This window comes from Carya illinoinensis, chromosome 9 (genome assembly GCF_018687715.1).
Source record: "Carya illinoinensis cultivar Pawnee chromosome 9, C.illinoinensisPawnee_v1, whole genome shotgun sequence".
Classification (NCBI taxonomy): Eukaryota; Viridiplantae; Streptophyta; class Magnoliopsida; order Fagales; family Juglandaceae; genus Carya; species Carya illinoinensis.
This window is the reverse complement of record NC_056760.1, coordinates 4,340,993-4,367,372: the sequence shown is the minus strand read 5'-3', so window position 1 is coordinate 4,367,372 and position 26,380 is coordinate 4,340,993. Positions and strand designations below refer to the sequence as shown.

The 26,380-nt window shown below is 38.7% G+C and overlaps 4 protein-coding genes across 8 annotated transcripts; 3 read left to right on the top strand and 1 right to left on the bottom strand.

Moving 5' to 3' along the window:
• On the top strand, nucleotides 1–2,117 carry LOC122275951. The gene is made up of 4 exons (XM_043085300.1): nucleotides 1–936; nucleotides 1,109–1,273; nucleotides 1,402–1,880; nucleotides 1,985–2,117. Exons 1-4 carry the CDS (start codon nucleotides 1–3, stop codon nucleotides 2,115–2,117), a joined length of 1,713 nt encoding a protein of 570 aa, XP_042941234.1.
• A 7,925-nt stretch (nucleotides 2,118–10,042) lies between these two features.
• Nucleotides 10,043–12,987, bottom strand: LOC122277516. Its single transcript, XM_043087518.1, has 2 exons — nucleotides 12,661–12,987; nucleotides 10,043–11,335 (listed from the first exon to the last, which is right to left on the bottom strand). Exons 1-2 carry the CDS (start codon nucleotides 12,743–12,745, stop codon nucleotides 10,527–10,529), a joined length of 894 nt encoding a protein of 297 aa, XP_042943452.1. The 5' UTR covers nucleotides 12,746–12,987; the 3' UTR covers nucleotides 10,043–10,526.
• Nucleotides 12,988–14,480: 1,493 nt separating this feature from the next.
• LOC122276694 (probable inactive purple acid phosphatase 16) lies at nucleotides 14,481–19,849 on the top strand. Of its 4 annotated transcripts, none has more exons than XM_043086587.1 (5): nucleotides 14,481–14,828; nucleotides 17,804–18,028; nucleotides 18,483–18,753; nucleotides 19,095–19,263; nucleotides 19,500–19,849. In XM_043086587.1, the coding sequence occupies exons 1-5, from the start codon at nucleotides 14,570–14,572 to the stop codon at nucleotides 19,710–19,712; spliced, it is 1,137 nt and encodes a 378-aa protein (XP_042942521.1). In that variant the 5' UTR covers nucleotides 14,481–14,569; the 3' UTR covers nucleotides 19,713–19,849. The 4 variants fall into 4 exon arrangements, with proteins under 4 accessions (XP_042942521.1, XP_042942520.1, XP_042942519.1 ...); XM_043086586.1 differs by having other exon boundaries at nucleotides 14,485–14,828; nucleotides 18,477–18,753; XM_043086585.1 differs by lacking the exon at nucleotides 14,481–14,828 and adding an exon at nucleotides 15,637–16,196.
• Nucleotides 19,850–19,973: 124 nt separating this feature from the next.
• Nucleotides 19,974–25,430, top strand: LOC122276695 (protein IQ-DOMAIN 12-like). Of its 2 annotated transcripts, none has more exons than XM_043086589.1 (8): nucleotides 19,974–21,577; nucleotides 21,711–21,867; nucleotides 22,097–22,144; nucleotides 22,563–22,682; nucleotides 22,771–23,055; nucleotides 23,650–23,877; nucleotides 24,351–24,482; nucleotides 24,704–25,430. In XM_043086589.1, the coding sequence occupies exons 4-8, from the start codon at nucleotides 22,608–22,610 to the stop codon at nucleotides 25,058–25,060; spliced, it is 1,077 nt and encodes a 358-aa protein (XP_042942523.1). In that variant the 5' UTR covers nucleotides 19,974–21,577; nucleotides 21,711–21,867; nucleotides 22,097–22,144; nucleotides 22,563–22,607; the 3' UTR covers nucleotides 25,061–25,430. The 2 variants fall into 2 exon arrangements, with proteins under 2 accessions (XP_042942523.1, XP_042942522.1); XM_043086588.1 differs by having other exon boundaries at nucleotides 22,557–22,682.
• The last annotated feature ends 950 nt before the right edge of the window (nucleotides 25,431–26,380 follow it).

Genomic DNA, 26,380 nt, shown 5'->3' with positions numbered 1-26,380 from the left:
ATGTTAGCTGAGCCTTTTGCTGATGATTACAGGATGGTTAGCTTGCAACATTTGTTGAAGTTTGATTGTTGTTTCTCTAATTCTTGTGTTGGTGGAAAGCTTTGGTTACTCTGGAAAGAAGAATTGCATTTATCGATTATTAGTCATAGTGCCCAACATGTGACTGTTTCTATGAGCATGGATTCTCGGCAAGTTATTATTTTTGTGGTGTATGCTAAATGTAACCATGTTGAACGACGGGAGCTTTGGAGGTTGTTACAACTTGATGCGGTCCAAGATGCACCTTGGTTATGCTTAGGTGATTTTAATATTATTCGTGAGGAGGAGGAACATCGTGGTGGTAGACCGAGATTGCGGGTTGATATAGATGAATTTAATGATTTTATTGACAATGGTGGTTTCGTTGACATGAAAGCTGTGGGGAGTAAGTTCTCATGGTGTAATGGTCAGAGGGGTCTTGCACGGAGTTGGTCGAAATTAGATAGATGTTTAATGAATGTTGTGGTTGCAGGTGTTTTTCCGGACGCCTTATGCAAATATATGGCGCGGACAACTTCAGATCATGCACCTTTGTCGTTTGTGTTTAAGAATGTGGGGAATCACTATGGTCCTTCCCCTTTCAAATTTCAGCAAATGTGGGTGTCTCATAGTAATTTTTGGAAGGTGGTTAATGATACTTGGAGTACTTCGATTAATACTATGGGTCTTCAGGGTCTTACTACCAAGTTAAAAAAAGTGAAAATAGTCTTAAAGGATTGGAATCGTCGTGTTTTTGGACATACGGAGACGAAGATCCAGGAATTTGAGAATAAAATTGAACAGTTAGATAGCCAACTGCAGGAGGGTTTCTCAGAAGACACAGAGCAAGCTTTATTGGAAGCTAAGGAAGAACTTGCAGTTTGGATGAAAAGAGAAGAAACAAGGCTTTCACAGCAGGTGAAGCTTAGGTGGATGGAGACAGGAAAGGCCTCGGCTCAGTTTTTTAAAACTTTTGTTTCTCTTAATAAACCTTTTTGTGCAAGAAATGAGGTGTCCAGATGGGACGTGTTTAAATTCTTCGGAAGATATTCATTCAGGTGCTGTGGACTATTTCAGTTCTTTTTTACAGGCACGTACTCCTAGAGATCTTCTTGATTTGTCAGATTTGGTGCAACATTCTATTTTGGAGGAGGAAAATGCTAACCTCCTTCAGCTCCTTCAATCCAAGAGGTTAAAGAGGCTATGTTTTCCATTCTTGTGGATAGTAGCCCGGGTCCAGATGGCTTTGGTTCTGGTTTTTATAAGGCATGTTGGGATATTGTTGAAGCTGACGTGGTGGTAGCGGTTCGGGAACTTTTTCTTGGTATTCCAATACCGAGGTTCTACTCAGTGTCCTACATTGTGCTCATTCTGAAAATGCAGAGGCCTACTGGTTTTGATAAGTTCCCCCCCATCAGTTTATGTCCAATGGTGTATAAAGCTTTTTCCAAGATTTTGATTCGAAGATTATCGCCTATCCTTAACAGAATCATCTCTTCAGAACAAGGTGCTTTTCTTCTTGGGCGAAGTATATTTGAAAATATTTCTTTGGCCCAAGAAATGATACACATGATTAATAAGAAGGTTAGGGGTGGTAATATTGTTATTAAAGTGGACATGGCTAAGGCCTATGACAGCATAGACTGGGATTTTTTAATCCATGTTATGGCTTCATTTGGTTTTTCTGGGAGGTTCTGCAGTTTGATCAGAAGTTGTATATCGACTCCTTGGTTCTCGGTGGTTATGAATGGGTCGGCTAAAGGATTTTTCTCCAGTGGGCGAGGTTTGCGCCAAGGTGATCCTCTCTCACCATACATGTTCATTCTCGTTGAGGAAGTGCTTTCTAGGCTTTTAAAGCATAAGTTTATGAGTGGGCATATTGTTTCGTTCACTCATCCCTAAGGTACGCCTCTTGTTTCTCATTTATTATATGCTGATGATATTATGTTGTTTGTTAATGTGTTAGGATGCTACGTGTGGAGGAGATCGGAAAAAATGGAAATGGGTATTCTGGTTTCAGGAAGAAGAAGACTAAAGGCAGTATACGGGTTGAAGTGGAAGCTTCGGACTTGTGTTATGTCTTTAAGCTGGAACTCTAAACGACGTAGCTTCATTGGGTCAAACTACAACACCTAGATGTTAGAAGGGAAACGACGCAGCTTTAATAGAAGCAGGGGTTCAATTGTAATAAGGATCCGTTAGTATAAAACGGTGGCGTTGGGTAGTAATTCCAGAATTTGTTAACAGGGACTTTTATGTGTTTTCCTTTTAAGAGTCAGTTAAGTATCATGCCGGAAGGGATGAATATTCATTCTCGAGCTTTTCATCTAGTATCTGAGTAGTTTTATGGAGGAATTGGGGACCTCGAATACCCCAAGGCGTATGAACACTTGAGGTATTTTTCATCAATATCCTACTGTCGTTCCATTGTTCCTGCACTCTATTTCTTATACAATCTGGAAATTCAAGAATAACGTAACAATTGGTATCAAGTCACCGATCCTATCCAAACAGACCCACTCATTTCCTTACCGGCCATTACAAGCTCACAATTACATTCAGCCTAATTTCATTATACAGATTCATCCATTCAGCCTTCACTACATATTTTCCAGGCCAAACTCTAACCCAAACAGACCTATACACAGCCAAACAGCACCATTACCAAACCAAACAGCACCATCTTCAATGGCGGACAACACCAGATCCAAGCAACAGCAGCTCGAGCATTTATAGCATCACGTAGACCTTCATCAACATGAACTCCTGGAAGTAAAAGCAGATGTCAGTGTTTTAAAAGTTGATGTTGCCACGGTGAAAGTGGATATACAAGAAATTAAAGACATGTTACGCACTTTTTTTGCCCAACCACACAATCAGAACCCCCCTTTACCCCCAGTCAACCATGAAATTCCTCAAGACCATGACAATCAAGATCCTAGACGGTTCAACCCCAGAGGGGTCAAACTGGATTTTCCCCACTTTCAAGGGGTTAATCCTGCTGCATGGCTTTTTAAGGCCAACCATTACTTTGACTTCCACCAAACCCAACTACCCCACCGATTATTGATGGCCTCTTATCACATGGAAGGAGACGCGCTTGTGTGGTTCGACAATTCAGCAGCTGCAGGCTTATTCCGAGATTAGGATGCCTTTTCTAGATCCCTACTCTTCCGTTTTGGTCCTACAGCTTATGACGACCCCATGGAGGCTTTGACTAGGCTCAAGCAAACCACCTTAGTGGCTGGTTACATGGCGCAGTTTGAAACATTAACTAACCGTTTAAGAGGGCTGTCGGATACTCATAAGCTAAGTTGTTTTCTCAGGGGGTTGAAGGATGAGATCCGCATTCCGGTTCGGATGTTAAACCCGATGAATTTAAATGCTGCATATGCATTGGCAAAGATGCAAGAGGAATACCTCCCAAGTATAAGGCGGGTTGCTAAATCTATGGGGGACAGGCCAACTACCACGGGAGGAGGGAATTTTTCTGCAGGGTCCTTTTCTAATGACTCTACCAACAAGTGGAAGCCACCTATGGTGGGTGCTAAACACATTTCCTCCGAGCAAATCAATGAAAAGCGCCGCAAAGGCCTATGTTTTAATTGTGATGAGAAGTGGAACCCGTTACACAAATGTAAAACTCCTCGCATTTATCTTTTGGATGTGAGTGAGGAATTTAGTGAGGAAGAAGAATCACTGCAGGTGGTATAAATTGAAGAAAAACCACCACTGAAAATTTCAGATCCTCCTACCAGCAACAAGGAAGAGCTGGAAATTTCTTTGGCAGCTATTGCTGGTACTCCTACCGTAAGAACTATGCGGTTAATGGGAAGTATCCACGGGGCACAAGTGGTGATTTTGGTGGACTCGGGCAGCTCGCACAACTTTATCGATTCAGCCTTGGCCTCTAAGTTGTAGCTGCAAGTGGATTATTCAGTTAATTTGAAGGTGCGGGTAGCTAATGGACAAGGCTTAAGCGGTGATGGGTTATGTAGAACTGTACAGCTGAAAGTACAAGGTAACTTACTACAACCCCCTCTTCATTTACTAGACCTGGCTGGTTGTGATATTGTATTAGGAGTCCAATGGTTAGAAACTTTGGGTCCTATCACGTGGGACTTTGCAAAGTTGCTGATGAGTTTTGTATGAGAAGAGAAATCCATTGAGTTGAAAGGGCTGAAACTAAACCCTTCAGTTGTAGAGGAGGGTGAGAAGGTTTGTAAGGCCTCTGTAGCAAAAGGGAAAGGAGTTCTTTTACAAATTATGTGTGTTGGGGAGATGGAACATGCAGATGGAAATGTGGCTGAACCTTTTTCAAAACTTTTAGACGATTTTAAAAAGGTATTTGCTGAACCTCAAGGGTTACCACCACCGCGTTCCCATGACCACCAAATAGTCCTCAAGGAGGTCACTCAACCCGTGGCAATTGCACCATATCGATACCCGTATTACCGGAAAACAGAAATTGAAAAAATGGTGGCTGAGTTATTGAGATCTGGAGTGATTAGACCTAGTTCTAGTCCTTTTTCAGCCCCTGTTTTACTAGTTCGTAAGGCCGATGGAAGTTGGCGACTGTGCGTGGATTATAAGGCACTTAATAAGGAAACTGTGAAGGCTAAGTTTTCTATTCCAGTCATTGATGAATAATTGGATGAACTCTTTGGAGCAGTGATTTTCTCTAAGCTTGACCTACGGTCGGGCTATCACCAAGTCAGAGTGGTGTCTAGTGACATTCCTAAGACGGCTTTCCGGACCCATGAGGGCCATTACGAGTTTTTGGTGATGCCTTTTGGCCTCACCAACGTTCCCGCCACTTTCCTAGGGTTAATGAATGATGTATTCAAACCTTTTTTGAGGAAATTTGTTCTTTTTTTTTTTTTTTTTTTTTTTATGACATACTGATCTATAGTAAGTCCCAAGAGGAACACGAAATTCACTTAAGAGGGGTTTTGAAAATGCTGAGACAACATTGCTTGTATGCAAAAAAATCTAAGCGTCGGTTTGTGGTGGAAGAGGTAGATTATTTGGGCCACATTATTTCTAGGCAGGGAGTGAAAGCAGACCCAACAAAAATTCAGTCGATGTTGGATTGGCCAATTTCAAAGACAACTAAGGCTTTGAGGGGGTTCTTGGGGTTGACAGGTTATTACAAAAAATTTATAAAACATTATGGGCTGATAGCAGCCCCACTTACTCAGCTATTGACAAAAAATGGGTTTGTATGGACCCAAGAAGCAGAGTTGGCCTTCAAGAAGTTAAAGGAAGCAGTGGCGAACCCACTTGTCCTTGCACTACCAGATTTCTCAAAGCCCTTCATAATAGAGAGTGATGTCAGTGGGAAGGAAATAAGTGCTGTCCTTATGCAAGCAGGGCAGCCTATTACTTTTTTGAGTAAAATGTTGAAGGGGAGGGCTCTACTACTATCTACATATGAGAAGGAATTTTTGGCCATTGTGACAGCAGTACAAAAATGGTGACCCTACCTTTTGGGGCAATCATTCATCATTAAAACAAACCAACAAGCGCTGAAATTTCTGCTTGAGCAGAAAATTGGGACGGAAGCTCAACACAAATAGTTGAGCAAGCTTATGGGCTATGATTTCAGGATTGAATTTAAAAGAAGAAGAGAGAATGTCGTGGCTGACGCATTGTCAAGAAAAGGGGAAGTTGACAATGAAGAGGTTGGGGTGTTTGCCCAGATTTCATTTCCCACTTCAGATTGGGTAGAAGAACTGAAGCTCAGCTATAAGAACAGTATAGAAATGGCCGGGTTAATGGAGAAATTGTTGAGTCAGCAAGAGGTTCCTAAAGGGACAACATTACAACAAGGAATAATTTTGAGAAAGGGACGCATCTTCATAGTTCCAGATTCACCCTTCAAACTGAAAATACTGCAGTTCATTCATACTGACCCTATGGCAGGACATTCAGGGTACTTAAAGACCTATCAAAGGGCCAAAAGGGGCTTCTATTGGCCAGGAATGAAGAAAGACATTAAAAGGTGGGTGAGGGAGTGTGCAATATGTCAAACTTCGAAGTATGAAACGCTGGCTCCAGCGGGTCTCTTACAGCCTCTTCCCATACCCCAACAAGTTTGGGTCGACATTTCAATGGACTTCGTGGAAGGGCTACCAAAGTTTAAAGGATATTCTGTAATTTTTGTTGTAGTGGACCGTTTCACTAAATATGGGCATTTCATGGCCCTCTCACATCCCTACACAGCTCAGGAAGTGGCCAAGGTATTTTTCGGGTCAGTGTTCAAATTGCATGGTTTTCCAAAAACCATAGTATTCGACAGGGACCTGGTGTTCCTGAGTTCCTTCTGGAAGGAGTTATTTGCCCTCCAGGACATGTCCCTAAACTATAGCTCGGCTTATCACCCGCAAAGTGACGGTCAAACGGAAGCAATGAACAAGGTGGTGGAAGGTTATCTGAGGTGCTACGCGGGGTCTAAACCCGCTGGTTGGAGTCAGTGGCTACCACTAGCCGAATGGTGGTACAAAAGTACCTACCACAGTTCAACCAAATTGACCCCTTTCGAGGCCCTATACGGATATCCCCCTCCTAAACTACTCGACTATATTCCAGGTACATCAAACAACCCAACAGTTGACCAACTCTTACATAGCAGAAAACAAAATTTGCAGCTCTTAAAAAGTAACCTTACGGCAGCTCAAGTAAGGATGAAACATCAGGCTGACAAAAAGAGAATAGAAAGACAATTTAATGTGGGAGATTGGGTATACCTTCGTCTACAACCGTACCGACAGAAGACGGTGGCACTACGGCGAAACATGAAACTGGCCCCGCGTTTTTATGGGCCGTTCAAGGTGCTCCAGAAGCTCGGATCGGTGGCCTACCGGCTTGAGCTACCTTCCTCCTCTCAAATACACCCCATTTTCCATGTTTCATGCTTAAAGAGAAAGCTGGGGGAGCGGATCCAGCCACTTGCTACACTTCCACCCACCAACAGCGACAGCGAGGTGATTCCCGAACCAGAAATGGTGCGGGATCGGTGCATTAGGCAGCAGGGAGGAAGGGCAGCAATTGAGGTGCTAATAAAATGGGTAGGGCTCGGGGAGGAAGACAATTCGTGGGAAAACCTTTGGAAGCTTAGGGCTTTATATCCACACCTTGTGGACAAGGTTTTGTAAGGGTGGAGGAATGTTAGGATGCTACGTGTGGAGGAGATTGGGAAAAATGGAAATGGGTATTCTGGTTTCAGGAAGAAGAAGACTAAAGGCAGCATACGGGTTGAAGTGGAAGCTTCGAACTTGTGTTTTGTCTTTAAGCTGGAACTCTAAATGGCGTAGCTTCATTGGGTCAAACTACAGCACCTAGATGTTAGAAGGGAAATGACGCAGCTTTAATAAAAGCAGGGGTTCAATTGTAATAAGGATCCGTTAGTATAAAACGGTGGCGTTGGGTAGTAATTCCAGAATTTGTTAACAGGGACTTTTATGTATTTTCCTTTTAAGAGTCAGTTAAGTATCATGCCGGAAAGGATGAATATTCATTCTGGAGCTTTTCATCTAGTATCTGAGTAGTTTTATGGAGGAATTGGGGACCTCAAATACCCCAAGGCGTATGAACACTTGAGGTATTTTTCATCAATATCCTACTATCGTTCCATTGTTCCTGCACTCTATTTCTTATACAATCTGGAAATTCAAGAGTAACGTAACATAATGGTGGAAGATCTTCCCTTCAAGAAGTAAGAGATACCTTTGAGTTATATGAAGCCTGGTCTGGTCAAGTGGTGAATAGAGAGAAGTCCTCAATCTTTTTTTCTAAGCATTCTACTAATGCTCGGAAAAGGAGATCTCTTCTTTTGACATCGTTCTCTGAAGGTTTCTTCCCGGTCCAGTACTTGGGAGTCCCGCTTATGGTAGGTCGTATGAAAATCTCGTATTTTGATGATTTATTATGCGGCATTCGACGGAAATTGGAAGGATGGCAGAATAGGTTTCTATCTTCTGGTACCCGGCTTCTTTTATTGAGACATGTTCTGGCTAGTATTCCTATTCATTTGCTCTCTGTTTTGCATGCTCCTAAAGCTGTCATGGTAGCCTTAAAGCGGCTTATGAGTAATTTTTTCTGGGGTTCCTGGAATGGTAAAAAGAAGCGTTATTGGGTAAGTTGGAGTAATATTTGTTCCCCTATTCGAGAAGGAGGTTTGGGTCTTCGAAAATTAGAGGAAGTCCAAGAATCTTTATTTATGAAGCTTGCTTGGAATGTCTTGACAGGTGATTCTTTATGGGCCAATTTTTTCAAGCAAAGTATGTGAAAAACTAGCATGTGATATTGGTAGATCAACAGAAAGGAACTTTATTTTGGAAGCAAATTGTGGGTATGTTTCCAAAAGGTTTTAGGCAATTCTTGGTGGAAGGTGCGGGATGGAAATGTGTCCTTTTGGAGAGATCCTTGGCTTAAATCAGGAGCTCTTGTAAACTCTTGTGATATATCTGATCTTCCTTTATTAAAAGTCCGGGAATGTCGGCTTCAAAATGGTTGGGATGTGGACTTGTTACATAGATTGGTGGGGGCAACTAAAATGGAAGAAATTCTGAATTGTCTCGGTGAACAAAAAGAGGGTGGAGACTTATTGATTTGGAAGCCAACTCTGAATGGGGTTTTCTCCTCAAAATCGGCTTGAGATTGTGTTCGTGTTCGTGCACCAAAATCTGAATGGGTTGCCTGGATTTGGCATTCAGCTCTTCCAAAAAAGTATTCGGTTACCATTTGGAAGGCTTTGCACTATAGCCTTACTGTGGATAGTCGGATTAGTTCGTTGGGCATTCCTTTGGTCTCAAGATGTGAATGTTGTACACAGTGGTGTGTGGAAAATCAAGATCATGTCCTCGTGTATGGGAGGATTGCTGCAGATATTTGGAGGTGGGTATCTCTACAGTTAGGGATGCCTTATGACTCGCAGAGGTCTTGGAGAGTAACTATGGAGTTGTGGTTTAGACGTGCTACTCATTCGACTCAAAAAGGTACTCTGCTTGCTCTTATTCCTATTATTGTGACTTGGTCCCTTTGGGTGTGGAGGTGTAAGGCACGTATGGAAGGTAAGCGCGTGGCTGTGAGTTCTCTCTGGGGTTCTATTAAGGCAGCTATTGCATGGGTGGGTGTCAGGTTACGTGCTAGTAAGAAGATAACTGATGGAGATGAAAAAGTGTTAAATTTTTTCACTATTCCAATTAAACATGTGAAGAGGAAAAACTTTCTGTTGGTGAAATGGATGAAACCAAGTCCAGGTTGGTTTAAATTAAATGTGGATGGGAGTTCCTTGGGAAATCCAGGTCGTATGGGTGCAGGGGGCATTATTAGAGATGAGAAGGGGAATCTTATTTGGGCTTTTGCGAAGGAGTTGGGATATGGTTCTAATAATGAAGCTAAGCTCATTGCTCTTTATTATGGCCTTCAATTTTGCAAGGATTTAGATATTGGAAGAGTGGAGATTGAATTGGATTTGCTGTTAGTATTGGTTGCAAAAAGGGCGTTGTGGTATATGGTATCTTGAAGATTATTGGGAAAAGATACAAGTTATAGTTGCAACCTTGGAGGTTAAGTTCCAATATATATACAGAGAAGGCAATGCAGGAGCAGATTTCTTAACCCGTTTGGCGTCTGATCAAAAGAATGGTACATGGAGTTCATACAATGATGTGCCTCGCTTAAAAGGATTTTAAAAGTAGATAAAATTGGTTTCCCGACTATTCGGGTATAGGTTGGTTTTTTGGTGGTTTCTTTTTGGTTGTGTTAGTGTGGGTTTTTGCAGGTTGGTTTTGTTTTTGTAGTCTTGTGTTTTGGCTTGTTGGTTTTGTTTGGTTTTTTTAGCACTTGGTTTGGGCTAGTTTATAGCGAGTTATTGTATGCCCCCAAGTATCTTTTTGTTACCATAGTATTCCTCTGCCACAAGTAAGAGTTTATTGATAAACTTGAGACAGAGCTGCTATATGGGTAGCTACTGGCTCTTTACCAAAAAAAAAAAAAAAAAAAGGATAGTCATTCTCAATACACTCTCAAATATTCTCAACATTTTCATTACTTAACATTTTCAGAACTTCCATCAACTTCAAAATTTTCTCACCATCGAAGACATTATCCTCAACACTAGCAATAGGATTCTTACATACACCGCAACGCATTTATAAGACCCCAAGTTGATCGAACTAACATAGTAATAATGCATGTCCCAACGGCACGGGCCATGTTCAAAATGTGCAATATCTTCCCGAACAGACTACAAAATGCAGCTTAAACCCAGCATGGAGGACTTGGCTGAGAATATATCACGCTATTACACGCTATCCTTCATGCAGATAACCAAGAATATAACAAACTCAACATCCATATTATATTATATATACTCCAAAGCTTCACAAAATTAACTTCTCCCAACTCCATGGATTTCCAGCTCTGCTGAATCCGTAAGCAAAAGCTCAGCTTTGATTGCCTAGAGGCAGTTTTTTTTTTTTTTTGGTTCTTCTTCTGAGTAGTCATTCATAAGCAAAATTTATCATCCTCCTTCCCCTACCATTTTTCCACTCACGACCCATTTGATAGTCATTTCCATGAAACCTTGAAGTTTTATACCTTGACATGTACCGATCAGAGACTTCTTTCTTCTTGCTATTGTCATCCCACATTCCCCAATATCCACCGGCTCTTTCGCCATTCACATTATCTGACTCATTATAACTTTTTTCCCACTCATTACACTTATTTTTCCACTGATTCCATCCCATTGAATCATTCTGATTACTTCCCCATCCATTATCTTCCATGGCCTCCTTACTCTGACCGTAGTTATGTTCCCAAGGATTATAGTTGTTATCCACGACTTGGTTACAATCCCCATATACGGGATGCTGAGCTAAGTCAGTGGCTTCTCTTAAGTCCTCTTCAGCTTCTCCCCATCCAGTGCAAGGAAATGACTGGTTCAAGAGCAGGGAATCACCAAGAACCACAGCCTTCTCATCTTCATCTTCATCTTCCTCAAAAGGAGCCTTGGGTTCCTGTTCCAAGTCCAAAAGCAATTTAGGATCTATGCTAGAGTTCCAATCTACTTCTTCGATATACATATCTGGGTCAGGCAATGATATGTCACAGGGAAGGCCATTAATCTCTGCCCAAAATCTGGATTTTGCATTGTGAAATGCCTCTTTACCAGCAGAGTCATTCCATTGAACCACATTGTCATAGAGGTACATACACTTCTTGGTTTCCAGGAGCTTTCCCCATGGAACCGAACCAATAAATGTGCAGAATTTCTTCTCCCATGGAGGCACAGATGACTGCCAAGTATCTGAAAAAAAGAGGAGCAAAAGGAAAGTTCAAAAATGCATGCAAGGATACTCCATTAATTCATTAATTTCAAGTAAGAAAAAGAATCAGCAGTATGCAGCTCCTAGAAGATAATATCAGAGTTGACAAGAATAGAAAGAGATTCGACAAATACAGAAAAGATCTCCCCATGTCATTGGAACCTTATAGTAAATCACCATATGCAGGGGGGCCGACCCCTTGAACCATTGTAAAGCATCCTGCGTGTAAGTTCACCATTCACAGATTCCATATTCACACCAGCATCATTTGCCAATTTTTGGAGCACTTTCCACATCATTGAATCACTTTTTTCAAAATGACAGCCAATATATATATCCCTACTTTTCTATCATCTTATGCTCCCCAAATGAGGCAACTCTTTGTGTGTGTGTGCAGGAGAGCAAGAAACTAGCAGAAAATGACCATACAAGGATTAGGTAAAATATTAGAAAAGGCAATGTGAGGAAACTCCTTTTGTACAACTTTTTTCCCCTTAGAAATAACACCTTTAATACAATTAACAAAAACACTTCACAGATTCCATGTTCACCAGCATCATTTGCCATTTTTGGAGCACTTTTCCAGAATCACTTATGTCAAAATCAACATGCAATGTGCATATCCATACTTGTTAATCTTAAATTCCGTATATGAGGCAACCCCTTTTATACAACCAGCATAACTAATAGATGCAATATCATGGTGAGCCACAAACTCAAACAAGGTACCAAGTAACCCATCCAAAATCTGAACATCCCTTCAACACATCTCGAATCAAGATTCATCACTAATGGATGCAACTTTTGTTATATACCAATTAGAATATAAAATACTTCAGTCGCATCTGAAATTGTGTTTATATAGATTATAAAATACTTCAGATCATAAAAAAATACAGTCTCACAGCCAAAAACTTCAACAACACCCCCAACTTCAAGAAGGGAGCATCACGATACATGCGATGTAACAACACCTCCAACATCCAATATCCAATCTCCATAATCAAGAAGCAAACGAGACGAAAAGCTCACTACTTAATGATCATAGAAACCGCCTTGATCATAAATCGTCCCAAATTCTGCAAGAAAGACGTTATATGATGACCCAAAACCTGACAACTACACATTTCTGACACACGGAGGCGGCAATTTAAGTTCTGAGAAGAAGACCAAGAAAGCCCACTTTCTCGAAGCAAAATTCATTAGAGAAGAACCATTTATAAAGAAAACAAAAAACTAAATTTTCCTCTAATATCCAGGAAAAATACATATTGAAGAATTATAAGAACCTACATAGGAAACATACCCACGGGTGGCTTCCAGTTCTGTGATCTTGTGCCCGGAGTTTCTTTATGATGAACTCCACCTTGCTGTTTTCTCCAACGACCCATACTTAAAACAGGTAAACCCCAAAGACAAACACGCTCAAAGACCAAATAAAAGAACCCAGAAAAGTGAAGCAAGAGAAAAAGAAAAAGAAAACAGAGTCAGAAACTGGGTTACGGAATCTGCAATTCTCAGATTTTGCAGGGAAAATAGCAGGTGGGTTTGGGGCTAAAACCGCAGGCGTGGTCTGATCGGGCAAGGAGTCGCAGACTTTAAGCAATTGAGAAATTCCCATAAAAGTGATGAGGGATAGGGAACCGTCCGAGGTTTATTGATACGTGTGATGCAAGCATGTTAGTTCCAATAAAAAATTATTATTATTATTATTACTTTTTACCTTTTCTTTTAAAAATGCTTATCCTTTGATTTCATCATTTCAAATTTCAATTACGTCAATTAATTTCAAATCTTCAAGTGATTTTATCAATCATTTATTTAATTAGCAGAAGCAACGGATCCTTTAGACAAATAACATTTAGAATAAAAATAATTATTTTCTTTTTAGACAAATCAAGATTATAATTTATTGCATCTACTGCTTATCGCGTTAGAATTTTGACACTATGTTAAAAAAAAAAATTTGACACATTTGAATTATAGAAGAAGGCACGTCCCTTGTAATCTTTAAGAAATTTATTTTCGACAACAGAAAATTTATATAACAGTCTCACATTTTTTTATATTATCAAAAAATATAAATTTATTATTTTATTTTTTATTATTTTATAATAATGTATTAAATGTGAAACTGTTATATAGCAATGCTCTTTCGACAAACCTTTACTTTTTCAGATTTTTTAAGTTCAAACAAAAGCACAAAAGGTTGGTAGGACAAGACAACCAATTTTTTTAAGGTGTCGTCTCCCGAGGAATTAAAAACACTCTCGTGGGGGAGCGTTTAAGATAAAGGTCTTACAATAATGACATGAAGATGGTCAAAGCATGAGATAGTTCCCCTTTTTTTATTCTCAAAATAGTAACAGACGTGCACGCGGATTCAAGCCCATCATGGCTAAGAATCGAAAGGTACAAGTCCAAATTTAAAGCATTCATTAATTTTCATTAAAAAGAAAAGAGAGACAACATTTATAAAAACTAAAACCTAGAAAAATATAGATGGTATGTTAAGATGGTACGGTTTAAAAAAAAAAAAAGATTTGTATAGTCTCTAACATGTACAAGTGATATATATATATTTTTTAATAAAATATATAAATGCGTTTTTGCATGAAAAAATTTATTTTTTAATTATATGTCTTATTCTTATTAAAAAAATATTTAAATTACAAAATTTATATATTTTAAGATTGTATCTAATATTATTTTAAAAAATATATTTCAAATAATATTGGAATGACTAATAAATTGATAATGCATTCTTGACTAGAGTTTCATCTTATTATCTAACGGTAACCCTCACCTTTTTCCGTATTAGATTTTAAATAAAAATTAAAAAAATTATAATAATAAAACGAGATCAAATGAGTTTTGCTCTAACGAGATACTAATCAACTCTAGCTAATGTTCTATTTTTCACATCATCTGATGCGTTATCTGCCTACAAACTTAAGCAATGGCTGCAGCAGACAAATAATAGCATAACCTATGATATTTATTTTTTCGGAAAAAGAAAAATAAAGGTAGGGGAAAGTGTTTGGATGTGACTGATTTAACAGATACATACCAAACCCCTTGAAACGGCCCCGTAAGGTTCCTACCCCGTCATTCCGTTCGCGGATACCCCCGTCGTGCAACCTCTCTCTGTTCTATCGAGTACGAGAGGCTACGTACGACGACGTTCGTGAGGTTCCCAATTAAGTCCGTTGAAGATGATATTCTCCATCGCTCGCTTCTCTCTCTACTTCCAGTTCGTCTTCCTTACCTTGCAGGGATTCGACGATCACCGAGTGCTCGCCCTACCAAAGACGTCTGAAAATTACTCTCTTCAAATGCGCCCGGGCGCACCATTCAAGATCGCTCTCTTCGCGGACCTGCATTTCGGGGAAGCCGAGACCACCGACTGGGGACCGGGCCAGGATGTGAACTCTAAAAGAGTCATGAATACTGTACTGGACGATGAAACTCCAGGTAAAATCTTGATCTTTTATCCATTCTACCACCTCTGTAGACAAATGGACAATTGAATAACTCTGTTTCCGATGAGGTCTAAGACTCGAGTCATAAAACGCGCAACGCTTTTTTCTAGTTTCGGCTAGATTTATTTTACAGTTGATCATATATAGCTGTGAGTAATGAATCTTAATGGCGGCCATGGAGTTCATGTTCCTTATCGACGCTAATAGTCAGCCACAAGTCTGCTTTAAAGCCTGGTTTCGGACGCAAATTTGGTTATGTTTGGATAGAAAATTGATGATTAAATATTATTAAAATTATATATTTTTAATATTATTATTATTTTAAAATTTTAAAAAAATTAAATTATTTATTATATTTTATCTAAAAATTATAATAATAATATGAAATAATATTAATTAATAATTTTTCACAATTCGAGCTGTTCAATTCTTCGAGTACTTTGTAATAAGGCCGACAGTTTTATGACATCATCCATAAAATCAATATCAAGCCGACAACATAAAACTAATGGATTGAAGTTAGTTTTAATAATATTTTAAGAGAATAAGTTCTGTTTAATATTTTTCCTTGAAATTAAGAGGATATGTTCTGTTTAAGATTCAATTCGAATTGACAAGAGACATTAAAAGTTAAAATATTATCCTGAACAAATCGGGGGATTAAATGAAAGAGAAAAAGATATTTATAATTATGAATTATATAATTATTGTGTAATTATTTTAAGAAAAAATATATATAAAATTTAGATAAAAATTAATTTTTTAATAATAATATATATATATTTTTTTCAAAAAGTAAAATTCACGCACTTTTTAATTATACGTAGGATGAGATTGATTCGTAGAAGGCACGATTCTCCCCTCAAGACGAGCACATGAAAACACGAATTATTGACCGTAATTGCAACCTAATTGGTACCCCAAAAAAATACCAAAGACTATACCCAAATCCTCCCGTTTCATTTCAGCGTTCTTCCGGTTCCCACCCACATGCAATTCCTAGCGCAACCGTCATCTGGTCGACATCAACAACCCATCCGGCATCCGTGCTCTTTTCTCTGCTCTCCGACTATGGAGTTCAGCTTCCCAACCACAGCCAAGTTCACGATCTTCCTCTTCGCCTGCTTCTCTCTCTGCTTCCACCTCATCATGGCCGTCGGACTCGAACACCAAGAAGTGCTTGCCCTACCGACGAGGCCGAATAATTACAAGCACCTCCAAATGCGGGCGGGGGCACCCTTCAAAATCGCTATCTTTGCTGACCTGCATTTTGGGGAGAACGCCTGGACGGACTGGGGCCCTCGCCAGGACGTCAACTCTGTAAAGGTCATGAATACTGTTCTGGACGATGAAAATCCAGGTAATTTTTTTTTGAGTAATGCTACATAGTTATTTTTGCACATTTTTTGTGCACTCCATTTATATGATTGACTGGATTAATTTTTTTTAATATACAACCAATCATATCACTGAAGTGTACAAAGGAGTCTGCAAAAATGACTGCACATAAAATTTTTTTTTTTTTTTTTATCATTTCTACTGCCTCTGATGACCGAGAGTCGCGTATTAGAAATAACAGTTGCAGCCATGAAAATGCAACAGTCGATCAATTATTTTGAAAAAAAGAAAATACTAGCTATTAATTAAAAAGAAAATTAATTTTGAAAATACTTCACATTTTATTTTATTTTTAACAAGTACCATTTGATCACCCCTTCAGCCAATTTTTTGTTTTCTATTAATAATTATAATGCCATGTGGTTTATTAATTTACTTTCAAAAATTTACTTTTGCTCGCTCACAAGAGCAGACAGCAGTGTATCTTTTGGGTTAAGGGGGGCGGTTGTCTGGCATCACAATTCTGGGACAACTGAACTTAAAAACTTGTTCATATGCGTCATAGTGCGGTGCCCATGCCAGAATTAGGGAGTAAAAATGGTTATATTGTTCCTTTCACAATTAGTCTATTCAACATTTCATTTCTAAGTTGAGGATGGAGAGGAGAGAAAAAAAAAAAAAAAAAAAAAACGAAATTTCTTTTTAGGGAACTCGAGAGAAAATGGATAGTCACAGAAAAGAAAAAGAGAAAAAAGAAAAGACTTTTATATGTTATGTAAAATGGTCTCGAGAGAGAATAGAAAAATGTTATATGTGTTTTTTGCTAGATAATTTTTTTTTGTTTAAAAAATTTTCGAGCTCAAAGTTTTATTTTTTTTAAGAAAAAATGAAATTTTTATAAGATTTTGGGGCTAAAATTTTGATTTTAGGAGAAATCTAAATATATGGATTTTTAATTTTATAAAAAATATGTTACTATAAATTTTTAAACAATCCCTGATTATTTTTCTGGGATTGATCCACTCTTGCAACCAGGACATTCTGTAAAGATGATTAGCTCTTAAGAGGAGCACCCTTTTTAGTTCCCTTTGGAGGGATTTCAATATGTATTGTTACACCTCCTTATTTCTGCTCCCACGACTCTTAGTATGGGTTAGCTCTTCAACATGTTGTTAGTGTCAAAGAAGCATCTTGTTCTTTCTAAGTTGGCTCGCTTTCCTGGTGTACCATTTCGTGCGCCCGCAGGAGCAGAAGGCATGCTGGTGTCCCTTAGACACAAAGGATTTTCATTTCCCATTTCTTACAACTTGCCTTTGGAATAGACTCTTGAATTTTGCAGAAAAAAATAAGAATCATCCAAAGGCATGAGAACTCTATGAATTTGTTATTGACCTTTTTCAGTTAATGTATTTCTTTCTCTAAATGTTACATGAAGGAATCTTAATACACCGTCTTAATCTTCCATCTAACACTGTGCTAGCATGCTGCTATCAGGTTATCACCTGTGGTAGATCTCAAGTTCATTCTGGTCGTGTTATTAATATTTCTATTCCTTCATTTTGTTTGTACGTTTGTTTCTTTTTTTTCTTTTGGTTGGTTTAAAATTCTAATGAATTGATTGTAGAGCAGATTTTGTTATATACCTTGGAGATGTCATTACGGCAAATAATATACTAATTGCAAATGCCAGCTTGTATTGGGATCAGGCAATCTCTCCAACAAAATCCAGGGGTATTCCATGGGCCAGTGTGTTTGGAAACCATGACGATGCACTATTTGAATGGCCAATGGAATGGTTTTCAGCCCCTGGAATTCCTCGACTTATTTGCCCAGAAGCGAACTCAACACATTCAGGTTAGCATGAAGTTTGAAATATTGAGTAAATAAGATTGGCAACCAGTCATCACTAGTAACAGAAATCAAACCTTGGGTCGTCTGTGTTTCCTAGAATTATGGTTTGTTTTCATTGTTTCAGGCATCTGCCTCTCAGTGCTGGCCTATTCATGCAGACAATTATAAAGAATATGGAAAGTACAGAAGCAAATGATCTGTCATTAAACCCCCTTTAAGTTGGATATACATTCCACTTTTTAAGTTGTTTTATATAATCCATGATCATAGCCGCAAAACACTGTAGCTTTTTCTAGTCTAAGTAATTAATATAAAAAGTGATATCATGTTAATGTGCAGCAATGTCAATATTATCTCACGGGAGATTTTACAAACTTTTTTGAGGGGTGAGGGGAGGGATTAAAAGAATTTGATCTTATCTTGTCTGTAATGTGATCATAATATTTGGCAGGAGCAGAAGCATGTAGCTTCAGAGGCACTCATCGTCTGGAGTTGATGAAACACGAGATTGACCATAATGCACTATCTTTTTCCAAAAATGGTCCTAAAGAACTTTGGCCTAGCGTATCAAACTATGTTCTCCAAGTCTCATCATCAGACGGTCCAAAGTCACCAGTGGTATACCTGTACTTTTTAGATTCTGGCGGTGGTTCTTACCCAGAAGTTATATCAACTGCCCAAGCAGATTGGTTCCGGCATAAATCTGATCAGATCAACCCTGACTTACGGTACGTGGAAGAATATAAACAAAGTTACAAACACGACTTTCTTTTGAACTTGCTTTAGTGCACCTTATTACCGTAGAACACAATATTTTGGAAAAAAAGGTTTAAATATATAAATTATACATCATTGGTTTCCAAAGAAAAGGAAACAAATCATAGAAAACGAGGAACCTTGGTGTAGATGTTTTTGATTCAAGAGAGAGTGAAAAGGAAAAAAAAGGTTTATTGTGGCAAACAGTTGTAATTGATTAAGCTTAGGTTCACCTATTAGATAGAGTATATTGTGATTTTCTTGATATGTTTTCTCCATTTCCTTGTCCATCGAATTAAGTATCATCTGACAGGGTGCCTGAGCTAATATTCTGGCACATTCCAAGTCGAGCATACAAGAAGGTTGCTCCACGGTTTGGGATACACCGGCCTTGCGTGGGCTTAATTAACAAGGAGGGTGTTGCTGCTCAAAAAGCTGAATTGGGTATCATGAAACTTCTTACTAAAAGGCCTTCTGTCAAGGTAAATTGGTTGTTTATGCATAGATGGTAACGTAATCATTCATTTGAGTTGCACCTAAATCATCAAAACGTTTGACCAACTGAAGTTTGATAATTGTATTTATTTCTCAAAAGCATAAAAGAAGCATTAAAGAATATGTTAATGTCATGGGAAGAAGGTTTAATCCTGATCTGTGGCTTTGGACTGATGGACATAAACGGGTTCATGCGGAGTTGTTTCCCTTTTCATTGTGGCAGGCAATATTTGTTGGACACAACCATGGATTGGACTGGTGTTGCCCCAATGAGAAACTCTGGCTGTGCTTTGCAAGACATACTGGTTATGGGGGCTATGGAGACTGGGCTAGAGGAGCTAGAATTCTAGAAATCACCCAGAAGCCCTTCTCGGTTAAATCTTGGATAAGGATGGAGGACAATGTTGTACACAGTAGAGTCGTATTAAGTCCTTAAGTCCTGTATTACCCTGTGTACAAACATACTAAGGAAGATAAGCCAGTTTGTGTGCTTGTGTATATGCATTTTAGAGTGATGTGACATTTTCAACTATTCCATTGTATCTTTAGTTAAAAATTAATCTTTTAAAGCCACATTATAACCCCTCATTTCTGTCACTATGAAATAAAAATTAAATATTGTTATTAGGTTAAAGTTTAAATCATTAAGTGAAAAATTAATATTTTTATTAAATTACTACACAATTAAAATTAGAAGGTAATATATAATATATTTAATCAAGCTACTGATTTTGATAAAATTACTAGTGTTCTTGTTTTGTCAAATGTTACTTTTTTTCCCAACTTCAGAAGCTCTCTTAAGTGCATCTCTATGCCCTTGTTTCTCTCTGTAATAGGTGTCTTTCTTTCTGTGTATACTTTTATCATCTTAAAGACTTCATGCACCGACCATGGCCTATAGCATCATGCCTCCGCCGTTCTCCATACTTAGAGATAAGATTAATAAAAGAAAAAAATATGAAAGAATACTAAATGAGCATTCTAGAAGTAAGCATCATAATACTACTCCAAATTTTCTAATGAATATCTAAATGAGGTGAAGCTATGCATTAATTTTGGCAAATGAGGGTGTGCGTGCAATCATAATGACAGTGAGGCTATATTACTATGAAATGCTTCTTTTCCCTTTTGATAATCTATAAGAGCCTCTTTGTTATGACAAGTTGGTATTCTGTTTTTACATAATCAAACCAAAGCATATGCAGTTTGATTTTTATATTGTGCATGCTCAGACAGTCATCTTGTTAAAAATTTCTGAGTAATGAAAAAAAGTTGCCCACTATCCCCAATTTCTTTCATAAAAATTTTGCATGGTATAAACCATTTCATATTTAGATTGGAAAAGGTTTAATCTATAACTCTTGATTGAATCCAATGGAGCAGAAATGCTTTTCCAATTCTCCTAGGCTTGCCAAATTGATCTATTCGGTCCCCTTCACAAAAATCACTCACTATTAACAGAATAACGACCATTTACATATATAGCTTGAGCAAAGTTTGAACAATTTTCTTGACATCAGTAGTTCTTTTGCTTACTAAAGTATCCCTTTTACTCTATCATAAAGGGAGAGAATTTTGCAGTCTACTCATGAGAATGGAGGGCTTGAAACGTTGCCCCATTGATAGCCTGCCATTATTGCCACTTGATAGAAAAACGCTTTCTACCAAAAGAAAGAGAGAAGGAGGAAGAACTCTTCTGCATGGGCAATTAACAACTCAAAAGGCACTTTATTCTATTCTCACAAGGACAGCTCATGGTCGCCCAATTTTGTTAGTCAAGTTCCTAGCCCCAAGTTCCTTAATTTTCACGTTAAATTTCTCTACATTAATAGCTCTGTGTCGGGACATTCAGCAGCTCAAAAGCCATTTTGCCCTCTAAGCTGGGCCACAATGGGAAGCTAAAGTTCCATTATCTTGGACAAGTCAAGAACTGTTCACATGGTTAATGATCGAAAAGAAGGGGACCAATGGTGCCATGACTTTGGATATCAGTGATTGTCCCATTATTTTTATCATGTCTTTAACCTAATCTACCTAAAAATTTGGTAAGCTTAACAGATTTTGACTTATTTTAAGAGCTGTTTGAGCTTTTAAAATGTGATCCAAAAAACATTACTTTCTAGTGCAGCATCGCAAAACCACCGCAGAAGAACGGAGAATTCATACCAAATTCCTAATATGCTCACAACATCCTACAAACAGTGTTCCCTTTTCTTCTTCTTCTTTTGATGTGGCTCAACAAGATGGGAGTGAACCCCAACCTGACCCCACCACTTTACCCATCCTCAAACATGTGTTGAGGTCTTATTTCATTTTTTGTTCCTTTTTTTTCCTCCTTTATTCTTCTTTGGTTGGTGCGTTGGTTGGTTGGTGGGGAAGAAACTAAAGAGGCCAATCCAGTAATTTGACATAAACGAACGTTTGAACTGGTCAGGAGCAGGTTATGAAATCGACAGTTGAAACGAGAGAGGGAGGCAAAGGGGACCCTCAAGAAGTTTACAGAATTTGCTCTTAAGTCACCATGCAGCAGTCATCACAATTCACAAAGTATCTGCATAAGCCTCTTCACACCTCACTCCAAAGAGTACTGGGTATGCTTTTCCCTGAACTGATCTTGCTTCCATTCTCACTTCCTGAGCACATATCATTTGGTCTAGAAAACAAGACCAAGCACAGGCTATAGGAAAACGCCCTTCTGGGGTTATCTTCGATAACAATGTCATTAGGATTTATGTACTATCAAGGCCGTGAAGTGGGTCAATTCTGAATTTAGATGCTTTGACATTTACTTTCTTCGATTAATTTATGTTCTTCTTTTAGGTAAATTCAATGGTGCTCTTCTGTGGCTGATACTTGATAGTGTAAAAGGTGAGACTCTGGGCTGCTCCGAAATCAAATTATTGTACTTGATATGTTTCCTATTATTGTTGTACTCCCTTTGTTTGATAAAACACTGACCTTTATGATTCTTTTCCTTGGTTAGATTGAGTCAAATATGTGATTTTAAGGATACCAGTAAGTAATCGTTTTATAATGCATAATTGTCAACTGTGAGTCTCAGACAGAAACATTACTGGTATTAACATTTTCAATTTTGGCACTTCCAAATTTGGTCAGGCCAAAAATAGGTTTAATCGAATGGGCTTGGCAAACTGAAATAGTGTGATAAACAGAACTAATTATCTGTTGGTTTTGTTTTCCGCTGGGAAAAACTTCTATGGATTAAAATGTAATACGGTTGTTTATGGGTTTTTTTTTTTTTTCTCTCTCTCAAATGAAGGGTCAGTTGAAGTGCACATACTTTGATCAAATACGATCTTATGAATCTTCAATGGCCAAGACCAAGTGCTGGTTTGGTTGGGTAACCAGGCTCCTAACTTCCGAGGCAAGAACGAAACTTGAAAAGGTTGATTTACACTCTTCTACTTTCAATAATTGGAAAGATGATTTCCAGTAAGCTTTTTGGTTATCTTCGTATTCCTTGCACTTTTCAGAAATCGAAGAGGTGGAGATGGTTTTTTGGAAAGGTTAAACATAAGCAGTACCCTGCACTCTTAGCACCACGGAGAACACTGAGGGAAGCAACAGAAGAGCAGAGAAAGCATGCTTTGACTGTTGCCATAGCAACAGCAGCTGCAGCAGAGGTTGCAGTGGCTGCTGCACGAGCAGCAGCCGAGGTTGTCCGGCTCACAGGTGCTTCTCAATCTTGCCAGCGCTTCATGAAGCAAGAAAGAAATTTGGCTGCCATCAAGATTCAAAGTGCTTACCGGGCACATCTTGTGAGATTTTTCAAATCTTTGCTCCATCTTTCTCCATAACCAACTTTTGTCTCTAATTTATTTGGATATAGACTTGTGGATCTTCTGCATTCCATTGGAACTTGGTTGATATTGTTGTTGCTCTAGCTTCTAAAAAAGTATATTTCTTTTACCTTCAAATTAATCATGTTTATTTTTTATCACTTCAACTGATATACTAATTAAGTTGGTAAACTCTAGTGAGAATTGGAAGTCATTCAACTGTAAAGATCTCCAGATACTTCAACGCGTTCAAATGCTTCTTAAAATATCGAGTCTTATATTGTGAATTTAAGCGCAATACCAATTTGATTACTCAAACAATCCAGACCGAGTAACATGGTTTTAGAGTTGCCCCATTAGTCCGCCTGCCATGCTCTATTCAAACACAGCATAACACAATGGACCACTCATTGGAGAAGAAGGACATGTACATGCCCTTTGCTCCCCTTTATTTTTTGTGGGATTTGGAGAAAAAGATGCAGGATTATGAGAACGGTTGTTATCTTTTATTGGTTATATTGAACTAAAAGCGCTTCTCATGCCTGACTTGAATTTCAAATGGGAGTGAAACAGGCAAGGAAAGCATTGAGAGCATTGAAGGGACTGGTGAGACTTCAAGCCATTGCTCGTGGACGAGCTGTGAGATGCCAAACAGTCACATTGAAGTGTTTGCCACCCAGTGCAAAAAGACAGGCAGAGGTACAGGAAAAGAGCATCCCTTCTGCAGATGCAAGCCGCAGAGGTTGTTATAAGAAACAATTTGACGGGGCAAAAGATGAGCTTGGAGAAGAGGACACAAAGGTAATGAGATGATTCAAATAAAATATTAATGCCTTTTAAGGTGCTTTCAAAAGAACCATTTAGTAAGAATGAGTGCTGATAACCCAAGAAGAATCATAGAGACCCTTTTATGTCTTTGTTAATGAAGGAACTTACCTAGAAAAAGGAAAAATGTACTACAACTAAGGGGATCCCAAGTAATATTTCTCTGTTTTTTTTGGTATGTATATAAGTTGCATGCGAGTGTTAGTAGATGTTTGTCTTTCAAACTTCAGAGAATTTCTTAACCCATAGGAGGGTACCATTTGTATAGGGGAATGATTGCGAAATAGACCTCCGATCAGTTTGCATGGTGAAGACCTAATGCCTGTGGACTTCTTCACTTTGAAGTTTCTCCTGAATAATTCGGTTATTTGATGATGCTGCAAATCAAAATTGTGCTGATGTTTATTGATTTTGCTGATCTGGTTTACTGAAGATTTGGTTATGGGCAGCTTGAATGCAGCAGTCAGAGAAGTTGGGACCGGAGCATGGTTTTGAAGGAAGACATGGATGCTATATGGTTAAGAAAGCAAGAGGCCATTACCAAAAGAGAGCGCATGAAGAAATATTCATTTTCACACAGGGTAATTATATCTGCTATGAAATTTCCTCTTATGCTTCGGTGGCTGATGACTAGAACCGAGTCATAGAAATCCGAATCCTATATGTAACTTACTACCACGTCATTACCAATGTTGCTTGGTTCCTAGTTTCCTGTTTTACTGACACCTAAAAAGGTAACAAAACAAGTGTCTGGCCTCTTCTCTCGTATCTAATTTTCTCATGACAATTATATGTTTCTTAGGAGAGGAGAAATGCTCAAATGCTGGAGGAATCAGTGGACAACAAGAAATTCGGAAAGAGGAGCTTCCGGCTAGAAGAACTGTTAGACAAAGAGCAGGCATGTAATATGGAAGGAGTGGGTGAAAGGAATGAGCGAAAACAAATTAAACCCAAAAATGAACGGAAGCAAGTTTCTCTAGGACTGGATTCACAGTGGTCATTCCCTAGGAGATCTTTCTGTCATGTGAAACAGAACTCAGCTGGTAATGACAATTTGATGCCAAATTCTCCCATTTTTCGAACTTACATGAGTGCAACAGAATCTGCCAAGGCAAAACAAAGGTCGTTAATGTTGGGAGCTGGTTGGAGACAGAGATGATTCTAAATAAAGGAGAGACGAAATTTAACGTGGTTCGACAATTGCCTACGTCCATAGCTGCTGTAACTTCACTATGAAATGATTTTTACAAAAAATCTCTCTGTAAACTCTCTCTGCTCATCCACTCTCACTTATTTCTCTGCACAGCACTACACGCAGTACACACTACCTATTTTCTCTCTACACTTGTCTGCACACACCTCAACTGAGCTCTCTCCTATTTATAGGAGAGAGCATCCTACAATTTTTTCGGTGCAGTGATTTAGGCAAGAGTTTGAGACGTCATTTGCTGCAGACACTGTGCGTGTCTGCAAGTAGCCCCTAATATGCCAAAGAAAGAAACGGTGGATGACTCACCTATTTTCTCTCTTTTTTTTTTATCTTTTCTTTTGTCTCCATCCGTAACAATCTCCCACTTGGAGACAAATGAGTCTAAATATCTTAATAGCAACCATCATAGCAACTTCAAGTCATGCCTTTAAGTACAGAGGCCAACTGAAGCTACACACAGCTTCAGTTTGTCAGCAGTAACTACTTTTGTGAACATGTCTGCTGGGTTCTCTGTTCCTCGAATCTTCTAAAGTATCAACTGTTCACTATCAAGAAGAGATCGGATAAAATGGTATCGCAACTGTATGTGTTTTGTTTTGGAATGAAAGGCTGGATTCTTTGCAAGAAAAATAGCACTCTGACTATCACTGTGCAGAATACCTTTTTCATTTTTCTTTCCCAATTCTTCTAAGAATGACTGCAACCAAACTATTTCCTTCCCCGCTTTAGTTATAGCAACATATTCTGCTTCTGTAGTTAAGAGAGCAACAATCTTCTGTAACTTAGAAGCCCATGATACAGCTGTACCACCTAGCGTATACACAAATCCAGTAGTACTTTTTCTGCTGTCAACGTCACCTGCTAAATCAGCATCTACATATTCCTGTAGTTTTAAACCTACTTTTGTAAAGCATAGTGACGTATCTGAAGAGCCTTGTAGATATCTTAAAATCCACTTGACTACTTCCCAATGCTGCTTTCCTGGATTACTCGTGTACCTGCTCACAGCTCCCACTGCTTGTGCAATATCTGGCCTTGTACAGACCATGGCATACATAAGACTACCAATAGCAGATGCATAAGGTATTCTGTTCATGCATTCTTGCTCTTCCTCCGTCTTTGGCGACTGATCCTTAGTTAGTTGAAAGTGACTAGCTAAGGGTGTGCTCACTAGTTTCGCCTTGTCCATATTAAAACTTATGAGCACCTTCCTCACATACTCCTCCTGCGAGAGCTTAAGAGTATCATTAGCCCTGTCTTAATAATTCT